At 28.9% G+C, this 27,304-nt stretch overlaps 1 protein-coding gene across 6 annotated transcripts in view; it reads left to right on the top strand.

Annotated features, from left to right (window-relative positions):
• LOC136984366 (5'-AMP-activated protein kinase subunit gamma-1-like) overlaps window positions 1-27,304 on the top strand; it is a 131,942-nt gene that overhangs the window by 97,891 nt on the left and 6,747 nt on the right. For all 6 annotated transcript variants that reach the window (XM_067281325.1, XM_067281324.1, XM_067281328.1 and 3 more), the window contains 9 exons: window positions 3,849-3,882; window positions 4,140-4,187; window positions 7,250-7,308; window positions 7,428-7,473; window positions 11,841-11,892; window positions 13,159-13,285; window positions 21,625-21,705; window positions 23,076-23,198; window positions 25,857-25,928. In XM_067281325.1, coding sequence (XP_067137426.1) covers window positions 3,849-3,882; window positions 4,140-4,187; window positions 7,250-7,308; window positions 7,428-7,473; window positions 11,841-11,892; window positions 13,159-13,285; window positions 21,625-21,705; window positions 23,076-23,198; window positions 25,857-25,928 — 642 coding nt within the window. The remainder of the gene's footprint in view (window positions 1-3,848; window positions 3,883-4,139; window positions 4,188-7,249; window positions 7,309-7,427; window positions 7,474-11,840; window positions 11,893-13,158; window positions 13,286-21,624; window positions 21,706-23,075; window positions 23,199-25,856; window positions 25,929-27,304) is intronic.

Here is a 27,304-nt window from a genome sequence, read left to right on the forward strand (position 1 = left end):
GCCTCCACCAAGCATTGGCAAATATGAATGATGTTTGCCTGATAAGTGCAACTTGCAGAGACCTAATTAAAAATGCATTTCTATCACTTTCAGAAGCAGAGAGGGCGGGCCTGAAAGTTAATGAATCAAAAACAAAATATCTGCTGCTAAAGTGAAGGTGTTGACAGCCTTCTGTGGTGGAAGTACAGATTTGAGAAGATTGGTGACTTTATTTACCTCAGATCCATAGTAGACAATAACAAAACCATCACAGCAGAATTTCACTCAAGGCTCCATAAGGTTAATGCATCATACTATAGCTTGCAGAAAGTAGTACAATCTAAACAAATTTCCAGAAAGGTAAAGTTAAGATTGTATAAAACCATTATATGACCAGGTCTGCTATATGGTGTAATACATGCCCCATACATAATCACCAAAAACAAATTGTGAGTGTTTGAAAACAAAGTCCCCAGGAAGATCTTCTGTACCCACGTGGGATAGTAGAACAGGTACATGGAGAAAGATGCACAATGAAGAATGACATCACAAAATTGATGACTATATCATTATACAAATTATAGCTGAGAGATGCACCAGATGGCAGGACATTTAGCTCACACTGACATGAAATCAACAGTGCTGAATGGAAAAACTCAGGATAAATGACTTGTTGGATGTACTGTACTTCTTGGGTGGATGCAAGAGGCACAAGACTGGGGAAATGGAAGGAGATAGTTGCAGTGGTTAAGGGCCCAAGAGGTTTGAATAACCAATGAATATATAATATATATAATACATGACAATTGTGATTTTTTGATGAAAGGCATTAAGGTTTACTTGGATTAATTGAATAATTTACAGGAATGATTTTTGGGCTTCCTAAAATGTTAAAATTTGGACATGTGAGGTTTTTGCACAGATTGATTCAATTATAACATCATATCATTAACTAATAATTTACATGCATAAAATACCAATTATGCTGTGTTGAAATAAATATATGTGACAGTCAAAATTCAATATAAAAGAACATACATTTAGAAGATACCTGTTGTAGATATCATTCTTAATTTTCGGTACAAAAAATTTACATGCTTACATCAGGTATTTTCCAATTATTTTACACAATCAACAATTCACAAGACTTGCTAAAATTCTTTACATTTGGCTGTGAATGAAACCTATGACCATGCTAAAGATCCTACACAATATAGACTGATCTCATGCTATTCTACTTTACAAAATACTCATTTCATGCATCACAAAATGTACTTTCATGTAGAATAAAAAATTCTCAAAGATCAACAAAAAGGTTGTTGTAGAATGTGTTACAAAGAACACTCATACTATTCCGCAGCCATGTAGCAGCACTAGTCAGATAATGGTTTTATACAATATCTTTCTGGAAACTTGTTTAGATTGTAGTACTTTTTGCAAGTTATAGTATGATGGGTTAGCCTTTTGAAGCCTTGAGTGAATTTTACTTGAGATTGTTATTCTATGATAACTGCATGAACAACAAAGAAACTTAAATGTGGCCTACAAGATTATAAGAAAGCATTTAACATCATTCTACATTCATGATTATTACATACACTACATCTATACAAAATATATCCAGCATAACAAAACAGCGCAATATGGGTTATCTTACCTATGTATATGGATGAAAGAAAATGCTATGCATTCACCTAAGTATAAACTAAATCACTTTTTTTTTTTAACAAAATTCATAAAAATTACATACATATTCCACTAACAGATGGAGTTTTGACAAATGCAAAACACTACATATAGAAAAGGAATCCCAAAGAAGGATTTTGCACTCAGTAATAGAGATGATATTGAATTTATGGACGAGGGAGAGATCTACAAATATCTAGGATTCCTCAGGTCAAACTCATATACAATAAAACAGACTAACAAAAAAGTATAACAACAAATTAAACTCAATACTAACAACAAAGCTTAATACAAAACACATTTACATTAACATATATGTTATCTCAGTATTGACCTATTCATTTGGAGTTAAACATGAGTGTCATTAAATAAAGGAAATAAATCGTCCATAAAAACACTCTTGTTGAAATTTGCTACTGAATAATATTAAATAGTTGAGTTATTCTACCTGTAATTGTTTTAATATTGTACTGTGGGCCTTGTAATATGATCTAAATATGATCATGTCACTTGAAATTTATTGCAGAATGTTAGCCAATATATAGAGAATTGTTTAAGTCGGAACAATTTATGAATAAGTGCAAAAATGTAATTATATTAAATTATGTAATTAAATTAAATTTATTGAATAGGTGAAATGGAAGTATTGTCAATTGTTGCGAAATCTTTGTGATGATTGTTTCATCAAAAGAATTGAAGTGTGATGAAAATGGATTTTCTTCTTCAGTCCAGACATGCAAAAACAATGATTGAATTCAGGCCAGCTGCCAGAGTTCATTGCCAAATGATACAGGTTTGAACACACAGTGGTAATGGCTGTTTGGTGGAATTCAAAAAATTCTCAAAGATCAACAAAAAGGTTGTTGTAGAATGTGTTTCAAAGAACACTCATACTATTCCGCAGCCATGTAGCAGCACTAGTCAGATAATGGTTTCAATTATAACATCATATCATTAACTAATAATTTGCCCCATCCACAATAGCTCCTCATTCACAACACTGAACAGGCTAATTTACGGGACATCCTCTGTAAAGATGACTTTATTTTATTGGGATGGCTGTTTGGTGGAATTTTGAAGGACCAATACATCTAGAGTCTGCTCCAGATGGTCATACATAACTGCTGAACTTTACTCCTCTCAACTTGAACATATGTATGCTATGTTAAAACAATGGTATTCTACTTTACTCAATTTGAAACTAGTAATAGGATACATACATAAATCGCATATGTAAGCCATACATACATAATACAGCATGAACAACAACGGCAAATATTGTACACAATTGAACTTTTACCATACTCTGCCTACAATCCCAATCTTGCATCATCAATTTACTTATTTTTCATCAATGGCATACTTTTTAATTGATGATGCTTCCAAAATCTGGAGCAAGTTGAGATTACAGTGCAAGAACTTTTTTTGTCAAATAAAGAATAGTACAAGAGAGTGATAATAAGAGTTAGCTGAAAGATGGATACAGACTATGGATAACAGTAGTCCATATTTCAAACAATAGAATTAGTTCATGTAGTTTTTATAATAAATAAATTTTTTCTAGCTAAATGGTTGATAATTTACGGGACATCCTCTGTAAAGATGACTTTATTTTATTGGGATTTATTGCCATCAAGCAATACTTTTGATATAATCTAATAGCATTATGCCAATAATGCTATTGATTATGGATTATATCATTAAATTGAAATAATTGTAAAAATAAAGATCTAATATTTTGTAAAATTTAGGAATACAGTAGTGTCTCTGTAGTCTGACATATATCAGACCATCTATACCAGATTAGAGCAGATTGTTGGATTACTGGATTTTGTATGCATATACATACATACTGTACAGTAAAAAATGCCCTTGGCTCACTTTAGGTTCTCCTTTATTGTAATGATTATGATTATGATTGTTTTACTGGTTGCAAGTGCAACAAACAACTAGTTACTGACAGTATATATGTATATCAGTCCTTCTCTGTTCTCTGTCATATTCATTGACAAGTTATAATTATAACATTAAAATTTCATTTGCACCACTCTGCTGGGTGTTGGATTACTAGATGTGTTGACTGGTGAAAATGACAGACTGTAGAGACCACTGTACTTGTAATAATGACTGTATTATTTAATTTTGTCAATTAGATTAATCTTTTATTTTCTATTGAATTTCAGGTGAAAAAAGCATTTTTTGCTCTTGTACAAAATGGTAAGCATTTAATTTCTGATAATTTAAGTAATGAAAAAAATTTTAAGTATAATTTCTGTAAATATTGGTTTTAATTTGATTTTATTTAAGAACTGTTATTGAATTTTTTAAAATATTACATACTAGTAAAAATTAACTTTATTTATAATGTTAAACATAAATTTTGATAGTATTTTAACCTAGGTTTGAGAAATAAAAAATGTATGACTTGAAAACTCATCATTTTTAAATTTATTTTTCAAATAATTATATTTCAGGTGTAAGAGCTGCACCTTTATGGGATAGCACAAGGCAGCAATTTGTTGGTAGGTTGGAAATGTTACCATTGTATAAAATAAATATTAAGTTGCACTTTCATAAATTCAAAATGGATTTTATTTTAATTGTATAAATGTAATTAGTAAATTTAATATAGAAAGTAGCTTTAAACAGTTTCTGGAATAGGATTGATACTAAAGATATGATGGTAGAATAATTGAATTTGTTATAAAATTACTTGGGAGCAGATCTTATGCAAAAATATAGGACACATGATGTTAGGGTGCTGTTCTGTTATGGAGTGTTATCAGTTTATAAATCAATTTTTTAAGCCTACAAAATATTGCTCACAAACTAATGGTTAATTTACAAAGTAAGTATAAATGCAAACCTTTAATTAATATAGAGTGGGAAATAAATGAAATAGTGCTGTTAATAACTGTTGTGCACAACTTAATTCTATTTTTTCAAATATTTTCAACTAAAACTCTTATTTGGTGAATTTATTTAGCACAGAGATTAGTGTACAGTAAGACCCCGCTTAACGCTGGGTATATGTTCCTAAACGACAAAGCGCTAAGCGAAACAGCATTAAACGAGACCATTTTAACATAGAGTAAATAGGGATAGGGGAGCACGCGACTAAAAAATAAGCAAATTTTACTATAATTTTAAATTATTTTTATATAAATTTTTGCATAATAATATATGTTAAATAACACACAAACATATGCACACAGAAATGTAAAGTTAATTTTTTGTGACGAAGGTCTTGGATCTTCTGAAATTCTTGTTTTTTTCGATGAAGTCGTGTAGTTTTATTGGTCGCTTTCTTTTTCTTTCCTTAAGCAAATGTTAGTAGCAGAAGATAGCATCCAAAACGCCTCGTTTTGCTTTGGCATCCTATCAAAATCTGGATCATTTGATACAATCTGATTAACAATTTTGGTTATCGTTACCAAACTTTTACTAAGGAAAACTGTAGAGAAATTTTTTGGGTTATTCGTCTTCAGAATCTCCTATTTTCGAGTTTTACACAAATTTCTTGTTTTGCCAGTTCTTGAAGGTCATTGTTGGTAAGGTGTTAAGGCTCTTACCAGAAACCTGCAGTAACTCCCCAATATCCTGTTTGTCTACATTTCCTGTATCGATTAAGTTGACAATTTTGTCAACCTAACGATGCAGCGATAGGCTCTTCTCAATGAGAATTCTTGGATACCTTCAGCCATAACTCTTCCACACTTCATTCATGCATTTATCAGTTAATTCTTGCCAAGTGAAGTTGATATTTCTTATGGCATTCATGATGATATGTTTTTTCCAAAATTGCACAAAACAAACATAGATTTAAGGGAAGTACAGCACTATGATGAATTGCCACCTTTTGCTGATTGGTTCGTGTTTGGGAATAATTGTATTATATATGAATCAATGAAATGCCACGTTAATTTGAATTAGCGTAAATTTTGAGCATTTTTTAGGCATCAAGCAGACTGCATTATATTGAATCAGCATTAAGCAGGGTCTTACTGTACTAAAAGTTCAGTATAAATGAAAATTATACTACATTCTGTTTCCAATAGTTGATGCTTTAACTATTACTGATGTAAATGGCAGAGCATAAGTAAAGGTATGCAACATTGTTTTTACTCCCATATACTGTATGTAATGGTATTGTCATTGCTGTGTAAACTACAATCAGGCCCACATAGTCACATCTTTTAAATCAGTCAGAATAGTTGATTCCAGCTTGGGACTATATAAATCAATAATGCTAACATCATATTTCTGTAAAGTCTAAAGTTAAAATTTTTGTTAGTCCCATATATACAATGCTATATAGTCACATTTTATGACATTAACTGTCATCATTAAATTGTATTAGTTTTGGTTCTGTTTTTTTAACACCCATAAGTATTATCTTAATGTGATTATAAATACATTTTTAGCTACAGTTTGTAAAAATAGTCTTTATAACTATTATTTTATTAGACAATCATACTGCTGTTACAGATACAGAAAAAAGAACAATATTTAACTATTGATGTACCTATTGTTATATTATGACTAAAAGATTACTTTAGAGAAGGATATATCTGAAGCACATCTCAATCATAAAAAAATGCAGCTTAGACAACAGATGATGATAAATCTTGGCTTCCATCCCTCATTTTACAATATGCAAAATTTTAAAGTAATTTACTAGTAATTCAAAAATAGATTTATTAGTAAATTTAAAAGAAATATAGCTTATATCTGAAGATTTATTGTTTTAGAAACAAAAATTTAACAACAATTAGTGACTTATGGTCATTAAGAAAGGAAAATATTACCAAAAAAATTGAATGTTCAAAACAATATTGCTTAATACTATGAAACATCCATGAGAAAATTTATCATATTAACAGATTAAAGTACGCAGCAAATCAGCATCATTTTATAATTGTGAAGAAAAATATACAAGTTAACTGAAAAGATCTCTAGTTATAAGCCTGAAGATGTTTATAATTTTAAAACAATGAAAGCTTAATAAATATTAATTATTTCCAGAAGCAAAAAAACAGATCACAGCAATTGTTTTTGATTTTAATGTAAAATCAAAAATAATTTTAAAATATTTGCATTTTCTGTTTAAAGCAAATGTCTATAACAGCATTTTTGCAGAAACTGCTGTTTCATTTTTTAAATTTAAGTTTAGTTTTACATAATGTAATGTTTGTTAAATATTACTTTAATTATTATTAAACTGTACTTGAATTTAAAAACAGTTTGATTCCTTTAAACTGACTCATTTTGCTGAAGTTGATTTCAAAAATTTTATTCCCAAAGTTGTGATTTTAGACAGATCTGCATTAATATTTTATTGGAGATGTTGATTGACTTGAATTGTTTACTATTAGTTTTTACCAATATAACTTAAGATTTTTAAAAGTGTTTGATGTCCTACAAAGATCCTGTTGGCCACATTCCAAAATAATGGCTCTTGGCCATTATTTACATCAAATTTAAATAGGTTGTGTTAATAAGATTCAAAATAACATAACGTATTTTTTTAAAATTAGAACTTAGTTTAAATTTTTAATCAAAAATTTATTGTTATATTTAATAGGAATGCTAACCATAACAGATTTCATCAATATTTTAAGAACATATTATAAATCTCCATTGGTAAGTTTTCCTTTTGATTAAATTTTGTTTGGCATATTGATAAATATTTTACTTTTATCATTAAATTTGTAATTTATATAGTAATCATATGAATGTTTAAAAGTGAATTTAATTTTTAGGTACATATGGATGAATTAGAAGAACATAAAATTGAGACATGGAGAGGTAATATTTTTGTAAAGTTTTAAAATCTTTATAAATATCTGGGTGCAGAATATGTCTGGCTGTACAAAGGAAGTTTGGTGGAAATTAAAGCAATTTTGGGAAAATTTGTGGTAGAAAAGTACTAATAATAGTAATAGCTGCAAAAACATTATAATAAAATAGAGTAGCATCACAACTAAGTCTATAGATATTAATTGGAGAAATTTGCCAAAATTCAGGGAGATCCTATATTTTAAAAGTGAAATTAGAATGTACAATATTTCAATAAGTTAAAAATAAGTATATTAAACATGCACAGACATTGAGTGTATGAGGCATTTGTCATTGTGAGGCAGTGTTGGCAGTAGTGCCTGGTGTGCATTTGAGTGATGTCCCCAACTCTATACACTATACCAGTGATGTTTGTGGACTTCAATGTTTGAGAATTAGAATATTCATGATCAGAAATTTATACACCAAAATTTCAACTTTCATTAACCTTTTGGGAAATTGGAGGTTACATACTACTGTAAACTAGAGATGGTACCTGTGCGAATTGGATGCTCAAGCAGGTGCAACACTAAAAGATCATTGCACTTACTCATTCATATGTGATCTGTCATAAATTATGTTACTATTTTATTTTTATTTTTTTCTTTTGAATTAAATAAAATGACTTTTGCAGCACTATAAACCAATGCACAGTATATTTATTTAATAAAGCCATTCATTTTTTTAAAATTTTTTTAAAACAGCAGTAATACATTAAGTTTTAGGAGGAATTATAAATTTAATATTGAAAATGGAATTCAAAGTTCAAGAATTCAATGTTCATGAAAGATTACTCAGTTCCAATTATTTATGAACATGGGGGAATTAGTATAGTGTATAGCAGATTTCTGGTAGTGAGGGATGGTAAGAAAGAGTGCTATTTTGATACTTACTTTGTTTATCACTTCAGTCATCTATTACATTGCTGCCTACTTAAACAGATATGTGCATGCAGGGATGAGTTAATCTCTGTTACTGAACCACAGTTTTGATTTTTACCAAAATAAAACTAAAATTTCCTGGACAGCAATCATGTGAATAAAGGAATGACCTTTGACCCAACACTATCCCCGTAACTTTCTTGTAACCTTTGGTCTAAATGTGTCTGCTTGTATTTCCTACGGCCATCATCCCTTTGTAAGAAATATACTTCAAGCTCATTAAAATTTTGTCAATAGGTTCTCAAAATTTGAAATTAATATCAAAATTTTTCAACTTTTATCGAATTTTTTGTACAATGATAAATTTTTATTTGTCATTATTTTTCATTTAAAGTTATTTCTGTTGTTATTAAATAATTTAATGTTTAGTTCTCTGAAAATTTAAATACACATAAGTAAATAAGTATAAACATCAAATTATTGTGGATTAATGCACTTTTTAATGTGTGGAAATTTGCACATTTTTTGGAATGACATATAAATGAAACAAAAACTAAATGTTCATTGCACACATCATCATATATTTTTGTCAAAGGGACAAAAAATAATAAACAGAATGAAAACAAACCATTACCCAATTAGAATTGAACATGCGTTTTTCAAATAGTACAATTATAAATAAAGGCCAAAAAAAAAAAAAATGGTTTTTGCATTTGTATACATGTTTAAATTATGAAAATCAAATCTGTACCAACAAATTCTTACTTATTATATATCAAATTAAATGGGAAAAAAAAAGACCTTTAATATAGGCTAGTCATAAAAACCATAAAGTTGTTCGTTTTCAAACGCAATATTTTTAAAAAAGTCAACAAAGGTCTTTCCACAGAAATATGACACCTAAAAGGTCAGTCCTGAAAGTGTTAAAAGGAAACAAAAAAGAAGAGTTTTGAATGGGTAAAATTTTATGTCAGCTTGAATTAATATGCATGACCACCATTGTAAAGAAATTTTGCATATTTGAATGCTAAAAAGTCTGCTAATTAGCACCTTGTGTTAAAAATAGGTGATTTGTGGTATTTTTTTTTTTTTTTTTTTTTTTTTTTTTTTTTTTTTTTTTTTTTTTTTTTTTTTTTAACTCTTTCCGCCCTGTGGGCACTAAGAGGGCCTCTTTTAGTAGGCCCATTATGGGTTCGGCCAGGCCCACAATGGGGCAACCGGGTGGTGAGGGACGGGGCCCGACATATCCGAACGGACCACCCCCCGAAAAATTCCTGGGGATTATTCGACCCGTTCGGATTCGATCCCGGGTCCCCCAGAGCGGTAGGCTGCCAACCTTTACCGCTTGGTTCAAAATCCGGCCGTCGATTTGTGGTATTAGTAATGGTGCCTGTCACATTTGATTTTAATTTTATTACCATTAATCAACATATTACATCAAGTTTATGATCATGTATGCTATCCTGTGATGATGTATACTTAAAGCGTTCTTTTAATCTAAAATTTAGTTCATTTATCATTTTTAGTGTTTTGTGGCAAATTATATTATATGTCTATTTAATTATTTGTACAATTTAATTAAAATATTTCAAAGTACGGTACATATTATTAATTATTAACTCCTTCATAATGTTTTTCTACTAATGTGCAACAATTTTGTATGTAAAATCTACATTCTGATAAAATTTTGGTCTTGAAAATATTCTGCACCCATGATAAATATCAGTAGTTGACATCATCTTTGATCTCTCGTATATCAGTTTGTTCTCTTGATATATACAGTAAGACCCTGCTTAACACGGGGGATGCATTCCTAGACAGCAAAGCGCTAAGCGAAACAGCATTAAACGAAACCATTTTAACTTGGAGTATATAGGGATGGGAATACATAACCAAAAAATAAGCAAATTTTACTATAATTTTAAGTTATTTTTACATAAATTTTTGCATAATAATATATGTTAACATAAAATAGATACATGCTCATGAATTAAATATATGTTAAATAACACATAAACATATGCACACAGAAATATAAAGTTAATTTTTTGTGACGAAGGTCTTGGATCTTCTGAAATTCTTGTTTTTTTCGATGAAGTCATGTAGTTTCATTGGTTGCTTTCTTTTTCTTTCCTTAAGCAAATGTCAGTAGCAGAAGATTGCATCCAAAATGGCACTCCTATCAAACTGTGGCTCATTCGGTACAATTTGATCAACGATTTTGGTTATCGTTATCAAACTTTTACTGAGGAAAACTGTAGAGAAATTTTTTGGGTTATTCGTCTTCAGAATCTCTATTTTCCAGTTCTACATGAATTCCTTGTTCTGCCAGTTCTTGAATGTCATCGTTGGTAAGGTGGTAAGGCTCTTACCAGAAACCTGCAGTAACTCCCCAATATCCTGCTTGTCTACATCTCCTGTATCGAGTAAGTTGACAATTTTGTCAACCTAACGATGCAGCAATAGGTTCTTCTCGATGAGAATTCTTGAATGCCTTCAGCCACAACTTCTTCCACACTCTGTTCATGCATTTATCAGTTAATTCTTGCCATGCGAAGTCGATATATTTCTTATGGCATCCAAGATGTTATATTTTTTCCAAAATTGCACAAAACAAACATAGATTTAAGGGAAGTACAGCGCTACGACGAATTGCCACCTTTTGCTGATTGGTTTGTATTTGGGAATAATTGTATTATATACGAATCAATGAAATACTGTGTTAATTTGAATCAGTGTAAATTTTGAGTGTTTTTTAGGCATCATGCAGACCGCGTTATATTGAATCAGCGTTAAGCAAGGCAGCGTTAAGCAGGGTCTTACTGTATTAAATTACAATATGAATTTGTAGTGTGTGTAATTTATTTTTCATTGAATAAAATATTAAAATCTTTTCAATAAAATAAAATTTTTCTGTTACATGTATTTAATTAATTGGAAGAATAAATTTAATATGATATAATAATTACTAATAAAATATTTTTAATGAAAACATGTAGTATATTAGGATAACAACAAGCTTTTCATATAGTGAATCTTTTCCAAAATTCCAAATATGAGTGAAAAAATGAGTCATGAGAAATATAGCAATAAGTTTATACTTGCTTAATAAATTTATATTTATTTATTAGATTACATTTAATATCAAACAAAATGCAATTATTTGTAATTAATAATTTTTGATGGTTAAAATGGCATGTTTTTAAAGTAATATTTCTAATTTACAATACAGAAATTAATGTTTTGACTATTCCTAAGGAAGATGATCTATTTTAATCACTTGTTTAACTTTTTCAATCAAATTCTTTTTATTGTTTACTAAGTAAACAATAAAATAATTATTTATTTCATTGAGTTTTTTACATGAATTATTATTCAAACCTTGTTTAGTGTTTATCATATATAAAAAATTGATATTAATGAAAAGAAGAATAAAGTTTTGTTATGCATTTTCAGATGTTCTAAAAGAAAAAGCAAGATCTCTAGTCAGCATTGAACCTGATGCAAGGTATTTATTTTGTGATTTAGCATAATCAGATAATTTTGTTTGTGTTTAAATATATTGAATTTTCTATCATGCAGATATTAAATGAATCAAATTATATTACTTTCCTGGTTGTTTTATGTAATGTAGAGAAAGTATGGCAGTTGGTCAAAAATGACTCCCCCAAACATTTTTACATTTTTGGACTCGAATTTTCTTGCATTTCTTGATATGTTAAGAAATGCAAATAAATCTGGATTTTTTTTTTTCCCCTGTATGTATGGATAATAGTGTGTGTAGAGGCACAAATTTGTTTAACCATTTTGAAGCTCTTCTGTCAAAACTTTCTGAAATTATGCAGGAAGGTTTCTTTATTAGGAGATTGATGCTATTAAATTACATACTATATAAAACTGAAAAACTGGGCAGTCTCTGTCATGGTATGTCAAAAACGGCCTAGGGGTACCCCTAGCTATTATTTAAATTAACATTAAATTCAATTTTTTGTGTAACAATATTAAAATAACAATAAATGTGATTTTTTTGCATTTTTGACTGCGTTTTAGTAGGGTATGCCATGAGACTGCACATTGATTTTAAAATTCCTACCATGGGGAGAGGATTAAGGATTACCCTGAAGAACTTGACTTCTACTGTACTATTTTAGATGCGGATTTTTTGCATTTTTGACTGCATTTTAGTAGGATATTCCATGAGAAATTCAGTATATTATTATTTTTATTTGTGATATGAAATTATTATTTATATCGCGGAATGATACCGCTGTTGCTAGAACGCCCACTAGGGAGCATCCTGGGCTATTAGTGGTGGTATAAAGGTCAAGGGATGGGGAAATAATCATGTGGCATATCTTGAGTGGGATAAGACTTAATGAAGATTTTACTTCTTATCAGCATTCTCATTTTTTTTTTTTATAAAACTCATCTCTAGTTTCAAAATTAAACTTTTTGCCATTTTATAATAATTAATAATATAAAATGTTTTTAAAATACCATAACAGATGGCAATACCACTACTATAAATTTTTTTTGCTGGGAAAGTTATGCAATTCATTGCTGGATGTTTTAAATTTTACTATTTCCTTATATCCCTTGATTTTATTTTTTAGATGTATTATTAATGCATACTGTATGTAGGTTTTGTTTAATAGTTTAGACAAAATTTAATTTAATTAATTGTTCATTTTGTTTGAACAAATTAACTAAATTTCAGAATTAATAATATATTTTAATTTAGAATTTTTCTAAATTTACTTAATTTATTTATCAGCCTTTTTGAAGCCATTAAGACACTTATCCACAGTAAAGTCCATAGGCTTCCAGTCATTAATCCAAATACAGGAAATGTGTTATATATCTTAACACACAAACGTATACTCAGGTTTTTATTTCTCTATGTAAGTAGTAATTGTTTTAATATTTATATTTTTTTTATATGAATAAATTTTTACATGTAATTAAATTTGTAATAGTTTCATAAAAATTAAAAATAGGAAATTTTTATATATATTTGGGATTTATTTGAACAATTTAAAATTTGAAGTCTTTATTTAGTGTAATGTTATGATGTAACATATTTTGTCTTACAATGTTAAAACCAACATTTTATTGAAAAATTGCAAGTGAAGAATAGTTGTAAACTATTGAAAGTACTGGCAATTTTTGAATAAAATGTTGGTTTTAACATTGTAAGACAGAATAGGTTACATCATAATATTACATTAGATTATTATTTAGCATGAGATTTAATTTACTTTCTAGTCTTTATTTAATGTTATGCTATCATAAAGCTTAAATTTTTAATAATCGTCATTGTCGTCATTGATTTCTGAATTAATGATGACAATTCTACAGTATGGTCATACTAATCTGAACTAATTGAGACTATTGATAGTTTCAAATTAATGCAAAGTTCAGATTAATGGGAATATGATAGTAAGGATATGATGCTTATGTTTTGAGGTCATTTTTTGTTTTGTAAGATACTTTACAACAATATATAGAGGCTAGAATTATTAAGTCAAACAGAGTCGCGGACATAATAAGCAGGAATGCTCATTGTGTGTGACTTATGTTTACAAATGAGCTGCAAATGTACAGTTGACAAGTCCATTTTAGTTAGGGGTTTGGATACACATGATCAGGGGTTTAGATTAGCATAACTATACTGTATATGAAGATTTGTAATAATATTGGGTTGTTCGGAAAGTAATTTCGTTTTTTATTTCTAGAGGAATTAGATGTATTTTTACCAGCCAATTTTATTTTAAACCACATTTTCATTATATACTTCAACAGCTGACATTTTAAGGCTTATTTGTAAAAAATTTGTGTTTGTTTCTGTACAATTGTTTTTTTTTTTTTTTTTTTTTTTTTTCGGTGTCCCATCAAATTTGGAAAATCGAAAGCATCATTTTCGGCATATTTTGCTTTTTTATAACTAAAAAACCAAAATGCTGTTCAAACAAGAAAAAAATTGTAGTACATGTTTGGAGAAGATGTGTTGAGAGAAAGACAGTGCCAAAATTGGTTTACAAAATTGTGTTCTGGCAATTTTAATATCGAAGATACACCACGTTCTGGATGGCCATTTAAAGCCAATGAAAATAAAATAAAAGTACTGATTGAAGTAATCTGCTGTATAACATCATATGAAATCACTAAGAGATTAAATCTGTTAAATTGAACCGTTTATTATTACTTAAAACAAATTGGCTTTCGTTTCAAAGCTCGATATATGGGTTCCACATGTTATTAAGAGAGATGCTCTCTATGGTGGGATTTTAAAGAAATTTGTTTTTGAGCTTTTACCAGACAATTTAACAATTGATTCGAAAGTGTACTACCATCAAGTAAACAAATTGAGTAATATCATCAAACAGAAAAGGCTAGAATTGATCAACAAACAAAGTGTAGTGTTTTACCATGATAATGCCCAAATTTCACACAAGTTTGGTAACTCTTCAGAAACTGTTATAGTTTAGATGGGATGTGTTATCACACCAACCATATTCGCCAGATCGGGCACACTCAGATTATTACTTGTTCCGGTCTATACAAATTTTTTTTTAACTGTAAGACATTTACTTGAAATGACAATGTCAAAAATCACTTGGATCAGTTTTTTGTAAACAACGATCAAAACTTTTATGAATGTGAAATCATGCTACTACCAGAAACAATGACAACAGGTATTTGACCAAAATGGTCAAATACCTGTTGTCATTGTTTCAATTATATAGACCAAAATGGTCAATATATAATTCAATAAAATATTTATTTATTATAAGAATATTGCGTTTATTTTTCTATGGAAAAAACGAAATTACTTTCCGAACAACCCAATAATAATAATGTAATAAATATATTGTTTTTAGGTAAAAATTAATTTTCTCTTTTATGTTTGTTAATTCTAGACATGATCATGGATCTGAAAAGTTTTTAGTTAAAGTTATTGTTTTGATCTACCAAAAATGAAATTAAAAATTAATAATAATAATTTTTATTTTGTTAATAACAGACATTTTTATTCTATAATTTTATTAATAAATATCGTTTAAAAAATGAATTTGTAAGTTTTATGTATTTAATAAGTGCTTAAGTTTACTTAAGCATTGATTTAATAAACATATATAAATATGCTTATAACAATAGCCATATGCTGTTTTCTTAACCATATATAAATGTGCTTAAGAAAACAGCATATGGCTACTGTGACAGTGTGAATGTGGTTAAAAAGAAATTCACCAAATGTTTTACTAGCAATACAGCCATGGATCACTAAAATTAGAAAACTTTACCAACAATGAAACAAGTACATATGAATAAATTTACCATCAGAGTTTATTATACAATTACAAAAAAAACTTTTATGTATGTAGCGATAGCGATAACATACAGGGGATGAAGATCCAGGGCTACTCAGAGGTATTGCCTGGGTGTGAAAAGAGGGGGATAGAAAAGAGCTTAAGATAAGAGGCGAAGGGGAAAGGTCAAGTGAGATAGGAAAGGGGATGAAAGGGAAGTATCATGGCGTCTGCGTTGGCATTTATTAACAAGAAATAAAATAAATACAAAGTTGTACATATATACAGAATCTTCCTGACACTTTCAGGAATTTACAATAATATAATACAGCCATTTGGTTGTAAGGATTAGGTTTATACCTAATGTAACAGAAAACAGATCAAAATGAGGAAAACAGCAAAGATTATATTCATTCCAGAATTTGTCAATTGTAAAGTTTACAGAATATTGCGCAATCAGTTTCTTGGAAATGATTTGCCGAGGGCACACACACAATACCAACACAAACATTCATGTATTTACAATGAAATGAAAACCCAACAATGTGTGAAGCAATATAAACAGAGTACCCATGCCTTAGGCTGAAACCAAGCATATCGCTTGTGCACAATGTTGCTTGAAACAGGAATACAACATAATAATAATTAACAATTTAACAGAATGGAAAAAGATTTACATTTGTATATAAGTTGATGTAACATTGCAGAAACTTACTGCTGTCTTGAATGACTATAAGAACATACCAGAAATAGTTTGCAAATAACAAAATACCGTTCACTTTAAAAAGAGGGCAAACAGTTCTAAGATTTAATGCACTAACATCCTGCATGACTTGCAGGTCTTCCTAAGTTTGGTTGAAGTTTGCTTTGAGAGCTCCTGTCTCCTTGATGAACTTCATTAGTCTTTCAAACATTTGCTTGTTTGTGATCAGCTTCTGAAAGGGACAAGGCCAGTTGTATTCATTGTACAATGTGCAGTACTGTAGGTTTTCCCGTTGTCTTTTGAAGATCTTGCAATCGAAAATGAAGTGTTCAACATCCTGTTCCGCTGTGTCACTACACTGATATGTGTCTGTTTCACTGTGTCCAAATCTGTGCAAATAAGAACGAAAGTTACCGTGACCTTAGACTGGTCACGGTAACTTTCGTTCTTATTTGCACAGATTTGCACACTTGCGCTGAGAAAAAGTTAACGTTCAAGTGTTTCATAATAAGGCAGTCCTGAATGTTGGGAAGGAAACGATGGGTCAACCGACCAGTGTTCCCATCATTCCATTCCTTCTGCCAGATGTGTATAGCAGTCTGTTCCACCATGTGCCTGACTTTTATGTATGTAATGTCCATTTCAACAATTACAAAATAAATTATTATAAAAGCTACCCAACTCTTACACTTACAAAATAAAAAGATTTTTGACTAAAGGCCAACAACCTTTTATACATAAGTCTTATTCCATAAATAGTTCTTGAACACATATCAAACAAGTAATAAAACAAATATATAAATACACAGACAACCTCAGGCAAATTTGAAAAATAATTACTTTAAACTTTATAATATTACAATTTAAAATTAATCAAATGAATATAAGACTATTTATTGTGACATTAAAAATTGCAGCTGTGGCATTGTGACAATCATCTTTTAATTTAAAAGAAGTCATGTGATTTATAGTCTGGACTGGAAGTTTGTATATAGTTAATCGGAATCTCCAGCCCCTAAGCTTTCCATATTTGGTCTGAATTTTAGTGTCTTGTCCCTGCACATTATACAGGTATACCTCAAGTTATGTCGCTCTTGATTATGCAAAAATAAAAATCAAGTTTAAGTCAGTTTATTCGGCTTTAAATCCGTCCGCCACAAACATTGAAGTCGTAATATCACTAGAAAAGCGTTGAAAGCACATAAAATCATATTAAAATATGTACATTTACAGTAAATGTTAATATAATCATCATAAATCCTAGAGAACAAAACACGAAAACATCTGTGTTTCTGTGTTGTCATCTTATTTAGTGATCTTTAAGTGCTCATTATTGGCATTTCCTCCATTGTTGGTGTTTAGTTACAATGTAAATCAAAACTACGACTTACGTCGTAACTACACAAGTAAATTCGACTTATGTCGCCTCTCCTGGAACCAATTACCGATGTAAGACGAGGTATACCTGTACTTCTGATAACAATCAATTTAAGTTGGTCATCTATCTAACTCCATTCTTGAGAAAATTTTGAATTGAAATCATGACTCCAGTCCAGACCAGAAGTTCCTATATAGTTACCGTATTTTACGGACTATAAGACGCACTTTTTTCTTTGAAAAATTGCCTCCAAAATTCAGGTGAGTCTTATAGTCCGTAGCGTCTTATGGGTATTTTTTTTAAAAAAATTGCTTAAACATTAAGTCTGTGCGTCTTATAGTCCGTAAAATACAGTAATTGGGGTAAGCTTTCCATATCTGTTCTCATTTTAATCTATCTAACTCTATTCTCAAGATTAATAAAGGACAAACAGATGGATAACAGTGAATGTATAGATCTGCAATTGAAAATTGAAGGCCAAGAAGGAATTTCTCAAATCATTACTTAAACCTGCTTTGGTTCTAAATTTATTATTAAATATGTTAAACAGAATAAATTATGAATACAGTGGGTGATCAGTTAATAAACATAATCTGTTCCAAGAGTTTGTTTGCTACCCGAATTGTTCGTTAACTGATTGTTGGGTACATTCATAAAGTCAAACGAGTTAAATTAGAATGATGTCATTGTTATTCTTATTTCGTTAGACTTTTCAACTGATTCGTTTATAATTAAACAGCTGTTTCTAAAATCAAAGATATGAATGTTGCTAATGCAGCGTTATCCGAAATATTTTTTTTAGATCGCTTTGGGTGGACAGTTATTTCTATCATTTCATGTTTTAATTCACAATTTAAACACTTGAGTAGATTTAGAAACATCAATACGTTCAGGTTCCATTTTCTTAATGAAGTAAACTAATTCCTACGTGAATTTTGTTTGAAACATCATCACTGCAGAGCATGTGCACTGAGCAAGACTACTACTTTTTGACTAATTCATTACTAATGCATTGAATTTGTTTGACTTTATGAATGTACCCATTGATTTATCGTAGGTTTTTGTGGGAATTTGATTAATTTGTTCTGGAGACCCCAAAAAAATATAAAAATATATATTTTCTTACTACATTTATTTATACGTAATAATAAAAATACATATATACAGTCTTGCATTTTTATTAGTCATGTTTTTTTTCCGTTTGTGGGGGTTAAAGAACCTAAAGAATCTGTCTAATGTCGATTGCTTTTCTCTCCTCTGTAGGATTTTTCAGAAGTAATTGTAGAGATCCCTAAGCCTATTAACCTCAACCTGGTTTGGATGCCATTCTAAGACTGTTGTTCTGACATACTCCCACTTCTTCAAAAGATCTTTAATAGCAGATGTCAGCATCAGTCCTCTTTCGTCTTTCTCTTTTTCGGAAGAAAACACATGTTGCTAAATTTCTTGGTGGTCTTCATTTAAGAGTTCTTGGAGTTCTTCTGTTGTCACATCAGTTCAGGTTCCAGTATGAGCTCTTCAATGCTCTTTATTTTTGAGATGTGATTTTCATTACTCCTTTAGCTGCTTGAGACTTCTTGATATATCTTTCATAGCTAAGATTGTGCCTGCTGTAGACCTGTTCAAGCCATACTGCCTAGCAACATCAGACATCTTCTGCCTACTCTCTACCTTGGCTATTATCTCTTGCTTGGTTTCTATGATGAGCACAGTTTTTGAAATTCCACTCTTTTTAGGCTCCATAATATTATCTGTTTCTTTTTTAAATAAAAAGTCCAGAAAAGTACGTACAAAAATTCAGAGAACAGAAATCAACTAGTGCACAAAAAAATTATGTAAATTCGAGACCTGGATGAAATTTGAAATTTGGTATTGAAATGTTAACGAATATCCAATGGGACAGTTAAACTCTTGCCTTTCGTAAATTAAAACCAATGCAAAACTTAACAAGTACCCACCTGACAGTATCGCAAAGACTATAAAAAATTATTTGTCAGAAAGGTAAACAAAAGGCTGAAATTATAAGGGAGAGTTTCAAAATTTGGAGGAATACTGTCTGATCGGTATCGAGTTGAGCGTCAATGCTGACATTCCCACGTTCAAAGAGGTTTTGAATTGTTACCTGAAGACAAGGGAAACTCAATCAATATTTGTTATTTCCTGTTGCTTCTTTTTATGTTTGTTCTGTGAAGTGTTCATTATCTGAACATAAAAATCTTTTGCAAAAGTGTTCGTTATCCGATTTGTTCACTGTCCAATCACCCACTGTACTGTACATTATTTAACATTAAACAATGTGTGTTACTGCGTTTTATAAACTTGAGCCAAAAAGAAACCAGATTTTTGAGATTTTTTTTGTGTGATTGTGAGAGATGGAATGTTATCTGTATGTATGAAGTTACCTGTAGTAAAAAATCAACATGCAGTAGTACTCTGATTAACCAAACTTCCACAATATCTAAAACAAACTTATAAGTGAATACACTACTTTTCTTACACTGTAATTCATAAAAGAATGTTTAAAATGTTAACATGTATTACAAAATGATTAAAAATTCTTAAAATTGTTTTGTACTATATTAGCTGTATAATAATTGATTTTAAATTATTCTTATGTATGATTTAATTCACTAAGCATGAAAAGAAACTTAAAAGTGATATCATTCAGCACTTGATGGCCAATGTGGATAAAACAGACAACAACCATTTCAGATCAAATTTACAAATTTTTAATTTGAATGCTTGTGATTGTCTGTTTTATCCAAGTTTTTGGTTTTCTGAGGTAGCATTGGTCCACATTACCGTGCATACCTTACCTTACATAATCTAGGTTCTACTGTATTGCAGTTTATTCACTGTATATTTATGTGTATATTGTCAGTTATGATGAATTCCAGTGGTATGCAAACTATGAGTATAAGCATCAAAGAGATTGCAAGAAAAATTTCAAAAATTATAAAATATAATAAAGGAACAAAGAAAAACATGAACTAGCTCAGGGATGTCCAACTTTTTGGCTTTCTTGGGTCTTCATATGAAGACAAAAAAATTGTCTCAAACTGCACATAAACTAAAACTATCAATACATGTAAAGGTAACATGAATAGGTTTGCTGTTCTAGGCTGAAACAAATTATGAAATAGTAGCCAAATCTTTTCATTTGAGGTGCAATACATATGCATGTAATGTATTGTGGCAGCCATCTTAACTTCTGTCTTCAGCACTTGTGACTTGCTGCACGAGTGCTACAATGGCTAACTTAAAACAGAAATAGCTCCACTGTGTATACGAAAGTGGCTTTAAACAACTTTACTAGGAAACATCCCCAATGTATATTTTTAAAGTCTATAAGTGTATACTAATGACACCTTGTGACAATTGTTTTAATAAAAGTATTACAATAAGTTTTGAATTGTAAAAAATTTAAAAAATAAATGCATAAAGATCTCAATGTTTTTAGAACGTTTACAATTTTATGTTGGGCTGCATTCATTACATCACTGGGCCACATGTGGTCCTTGAGTAATGACAGGTTGGACAGCACTAAACTAGCTTAATACTACACTACTATTGGCTAATTAAAATTAAAAAAACAATAATTACAGGTATATAAAACTTTTAACTAAAAAAAAAGAGAGAGAGATATTGAGGATTACAAAAAGTTTTATGAACAATCTGCTTTCTATTTGTATAAATTTATTGCCTATTGCATTACATATAATTTATATTGTAATGCCCTTTCTCTTACTTTACTTTTAGAAAGATCTTGAAATACTCTAAATAATTTTTATAAGTACATTTATATTGCTTTGTATTTAAAATTAAAATATTATTATTTTATTATTTCAGTACTATGATTTACCACATCCAAATTATCTGTCTAAAACACTTAGAGAACTCAGGATTGGTACCTATGAAAATATTGCAACTGTAAGTAATTTTTTTATTTAAAGAGAGCATAATTTAATTGATTAGTATTAGTTTGTTTATTAATTTAAAAATATAACAGCAAAAATTTAAGTTCAAAAAATATTTAAAACATCCAAATAAAGAAACCATAACTTGAACAGCTCTGAGTAAGATTAATTATTTTTGTCATTGTTCTTATTGTTCTAACAACTCAAGCTGAGAAACATTAAGATTTATTATAAAGCTATTATTCTTTAACAGTTATTCCAACTTGTATAATATAATTTTGTAATAACTGACTAAATCAATCCTTGATTTAAATAGGAAAATGTTTGGTCTGATAGCAATGCATTTTTTTTTTCTTTTTGTATAATCTTAATTTCTTTCGCTGTTCTGTCACACTGTTAAAAATTGATGATACAATTTTTTTCAATTGTTTATATTTTAGAACATGTAATGATGATAGTTGTTTTTATCCAATATTGTAAAATTTAAGGATTTATGCTTTTAATAAGTTAACTTTAAAAATTTTATTTAAAATAGAACTTTTAAAACTAACTATTTAAACTAATATTATGAGAAAAACAACATAAAATTTTTAGGTAAGTTAAAAATTAAAGGTATAAAGGTTTAGGAAAGAATAAATTTAATATATATTAACTTCAAATATTCAGGTTCTTTTTAAGTTATAATAAAAATATTACTATAATTTACATATATCTGATTAATAATAATACTATTATTATTAATCAGATATATGTAAATTTTTATATTATTTAATTAAAAAATTATTATTTGAAACAGTCCACAAACTTTGAATTATATCTATTACTTTTATATAAACACAGATAATGTTCACATATGAGGAGCATCATTCAACAGTATATCATTCACTTAAAGTTTTTGGACCGTCTGTATTATCCAATTACTGATGTAAAGAACTCCCATAATAAAATATTTTTATTGTTTGAAAACAGGCTTAAAGCATTTTACATGTTTGTTTATAAACCAATATTAGCATTGTCAAGTTTAGAACTTTAAAAGGCAATTGAATACTGAAAATTAAGCAAAAATGGATAAAAAACACTTTGGAATGATGTGCCTCATATTACCAACATTATATTGTATTCAGATATTAAAATGTTCAATTGATTTTTCATTTAGATGTTTTTTGTTCATAAATTTTAACATAAAAATAATGTTTAATCTTTAAATGTAAAAATACATATGCTAAACATTATTCTCTCATATTAACAAATTATTCAAAAAAAGATATTTTTCATCACAAATATCTCCTATTTATTATTTGGTATAATTTGCAAATAAATAATCAAATGTAGTTTGAATTAGATATCTGTTTCCTCAAACTTAATCTGAAACATATATTTCAGACAACACCAAATACACCACTTATTATGGCTCTTAATCAGTTTGTGGAGAGGAGAGTATCTGCTTTACCAGTTATTGATGATAAAGGAAGAGTTGTTGACATTTATGCCAAATTTGATGTTATAGTAAGTTTTTAATTTATTTTTTTAAGGTTTTCTCTAGAATGTAGATTATAACAAAATATTTAGTTTAGAGAGAAAAATTTATTTATAAATAATTTCTAAATATCTTAATTATAAGGAGGGTGGTTAGGTAGCACAGACATACTGAACATTTTCTTATGATGTGTTATCAAGACTTTATCTGGATTTTTATATTGACTATTTTAAAATATTGAAAGATGATGTAATCAGTTTTTTCTCACTTTAATTAATAAATATCATAAAATGTACTCTTTACTAATAAATAGTATAGCATAATAATAAAAATATAAGATTTATCATAATTTAAGGTATTTGAACTTTTAAATTCTAAATAACTGCTTCTTATGGTTTCCATAAATTTAAAAGTTAACCATGATGCCAAGTTTTATGAATACAAAGATTCTATTTCTGATATTTTGGAGAGGTTTCAATTTTTATTAAGTCGGTAGCTTTGTACATTTATTACTGTAAATATGATGTATTCTGCTTACAATACTATTGTAATGTCCTTTTTTTTACCCAGAAATGTCCTAATGTTATGGATGTTACATAACCAAAAGTAGAGGGTCTGTTGGTAGTTTGTCCCTGAACTTGGTATGGGAACCAATGCAAAACGGCTATAGTCATTGAAGAAGAACAAGAAAATTGTTAAATTCTGAGAACTCTGAATTGATGGGACTGATTGTTGAGACAAAAAAAATTTAGGTTTATTCACTCCTCAACTACTTACACTTGTAGTACCGAAAATAAACGAACTGTACAAAAGCTGCTTCTAAGGCATGAACAGTGACGTCCCAACAATCTCCACTCCTCATTTAGTCAAACTGACTAATTGCTAGATTTACTAAGAAAGTCCTATGCTCTAATTCATTTCTACTTGTCATTGGCAGGAAGATCATTCATTCCAGTATGTTTACAACCTACTTGGCATCACTGTTCCTTGCTAGCTGCAGCTTCACCTCCCGCTTCCCTGGGACTTTTGTTCTTTTTGGGGTGACATCATATTGTACCATACCTCTCGCTCATTTACATTTTTGTGCACATTCATAATTTAGGGTCCTTACACTATTTAATATGAATAAAACAAAATACCGTATATCTCGGCGGATAAAACAACCTTCAGATAAGACAAGGTATAAGTTTTTGTCGAAGTTTTATAGTTTTAGCATATATCTGTCCTATAAGACAACCCCCAAACTATAACAGCCTATGAATTTAGTTTAGATCAGCGATCGTTATCTGGATAATGACACTATAGCATATACGAAATTATGTCCTATTCGTAATTTTTGAAAGAACATCAAATTACATTTTCTTGCATATGGTGGCACTGCCTTCCATTATTACAAACATTCACACTGATTCGGGCATTCGAGTAATGACCTTGACTATTCACAAAAACATCATATGGCCTATTCTATTTTGTGGACATACTCTACTCTCTACTAGTAAATAATTTTGGTTTGTTTGTTTTACTATTATGGTTTTAATTTGTATAAATTTTAATCTAATTTTTTTGTATCTGTCCTATAAGACGACCCCGGATTTTTGGGGCCTTTTTTTTATGATTCAACTATCGTCTTATTCGCTGAGATATACGGTAATGCTTCATTTTGTGTAGAACAGACTATCATAAATTGTATTTGCATGAAATGAATAGTTTTTGAAAAAACATTTTAATTCAAGTATATAAAAATCCATCAATGTTTGATATTTAAAAAAAAAAATTTCTAAATATAGAATATGTGGGTAAGAGGAAAGAAATGGATGAAAAAAAACATGTGTGTGTGCTAAACATACATTTCTGAAAGAAATTGTTTTATTTTATTGTTGACAATGTAGATTTTTATCTGCTTTCTTGGGTAGTTTACTTGCTTGAATTTGAACGTATTTTCTGTTTTTTCCACATTTATCTGTCATAATTAATATTAAAAATTTGTTCTGGAATTTCCTTCTGAAGTCAGCATTGTGAAACTTAATGTTTTCATCCATATTTGTTCTTACATTCTTTATACTATACAGTATTTTTGGTAATATTGTTTAACGTTTCACTGTTAGATATTATAATAATATGCAGAATATTTTATGATATTTGTCCTTTCCCTAAGAACAGAACAAAATTAAATATAAATAATGCTATAGTTGCTATATTAAACACATTGCTAGTTTATTCAGAATGTTTGAAGCAGCCCTGTGACAAGATGATTTGGATGTTCTATATTTTCTTAAAATGTATTCTGTGTAACTAAAAAATACTAGAATATGGTCTCAGTTATGATGAAATAAGAAGTGATTGCAATTATTTTAATTCTTGAAGCAGAACTACAAAATGTTTGACTTCACATTTGAGAACCTGAAATCAACATTAAACTTTCTTACAACAAAATTTATTGCTACAAAAAGATTCATTTGTAAAAAAAATTATTTTACACTGTACTGTCGTCATTAATTATATGTCAGTATAGAGTAAGATACAGAATATAGAAATATAAACTGATAAAAATAATTAAATTGGTTTAATTTATAATTAAATATGAAATTAATTACTTGATACTTAGATTTAATAAATTTGATTTATTAAAAGTAATATGTTTGTTGAAATCTTTATTTCCTAATTTATTTTATTTTTTTTTTTTTTAGAATTTGGCATCTGAAAAGACATACAATAATTTAGATATTAGTATAAAGAAAGCTTTGGAACATAGAGATCAGGTTTGTTAAATTTTTCTTAACAGTTGATAATGAATTTAAAAATTGAACAAAAAATTAATGTTGCAGAAAGTATTTAAATTATATTTTATTTTTATTCTTTTAAGAACAAAATTAATTATACAGGATGATGCAATAGTTACTTGACAGTTAAATGTATTTATTAATGCAAGATGAAGTACAGGTCACATTTTACACAGTTACTAATGTTCAAACTGGTTACTCTCAGTATTTACATATTTGCTTTTGGTCTAATACAATGTTTTTCAATCTTTTTTTAATAGTGGCATTTTCAATTTCATAATTTTTTCTTATAGCTTCTTTGCATCTTTATCAGTATAGTGGTATTGTTCCTTTCATATTTTTAATAATATACAGAAGTAGTGTTATAGCACTTCTCAGCATTGTATGTATGTTTTATTTTAAAATGATCTGAATCCTATGTTTTTTTTAGAAGTTGTTATATTGTTTCTTGGGAGATGGTATTTCTTACCAATAACAATACCTTTGTATTAATTAATACAAATAAAGAATATTTTGTGACACTGGTTGAATGCCACTTGTCTAGCAGTTATTCCAACCTTCTCACTAGGTATTCAGTATTGGTTACTGTCAGATGATTCTTTCCTCAGCATGTTTTATTAATGTTTTTCATCTATTTTATAATAAGAATTCTGTTAATAAGAACAATGTAAAAAGTGTTAATAATTTATATGAAAGATTTCAGATTATTTGAAGTAATTATGTATCGGTATTTTATTTCTACACTCATTACTATTTAAATAAAAAGAGAATACTCAAAATAGGAATAAATGTTAACATTCTTATGAATATAATAGAAATATTACTTAAGATAATCAATGTTAACAATTGTTAGCAATATGCTTAACTAATTGTTATACTGTGTATTAATTCAATCACATTATCACAAACATTAAAATTAGGTTTGTGGTTTTTAAATTTGCAACAAATAAATCTACTTATTAAGCTGTTTATATCTTTACATGCATTATACTTGCATTACTATAATTTAATTATTAAATTTTAAAATTACTTTTAACATGGTTTTTAAAATTTAGGTTCTATATTTTATAATAATAGAATTGAGAAAATGATGATAATACTGAATTAATGAACAATAATTAATCAATGTATATAAACATCTATACAGACATCCAATGCTTTGCAATGATACATCAACAACTGCTGTGAATTATTGGGCTATAATTTGAAAATAATAATTATAACTTACAAATGAATTTGACACAAGAGGGAGGTGTTAAGTGCCATCTCATATTAAAATTAATAATTATAATTTTTAATTAAATAATTTAGATTAAACTGGAAGAAAAGAATTGGCCTGAAGCGGGACACGAATC

Source organism: Centruroides vittatus, unplaced genomic scaffold, assembly GCF_030686945.1.
Source record: "Centruroides vittatus isolate TY-2023 unplaced genomic scaffold, ASM3068694v2 contig_918, whole genome shotgun sequence".
Taxonomy (NCBI): domain Eukaryota; kingdom Metazoa; phylum Arthropoda; class Arachnida; order Scorpiones; family Buthidae; genus Centruroides; species Centruroides vittatus.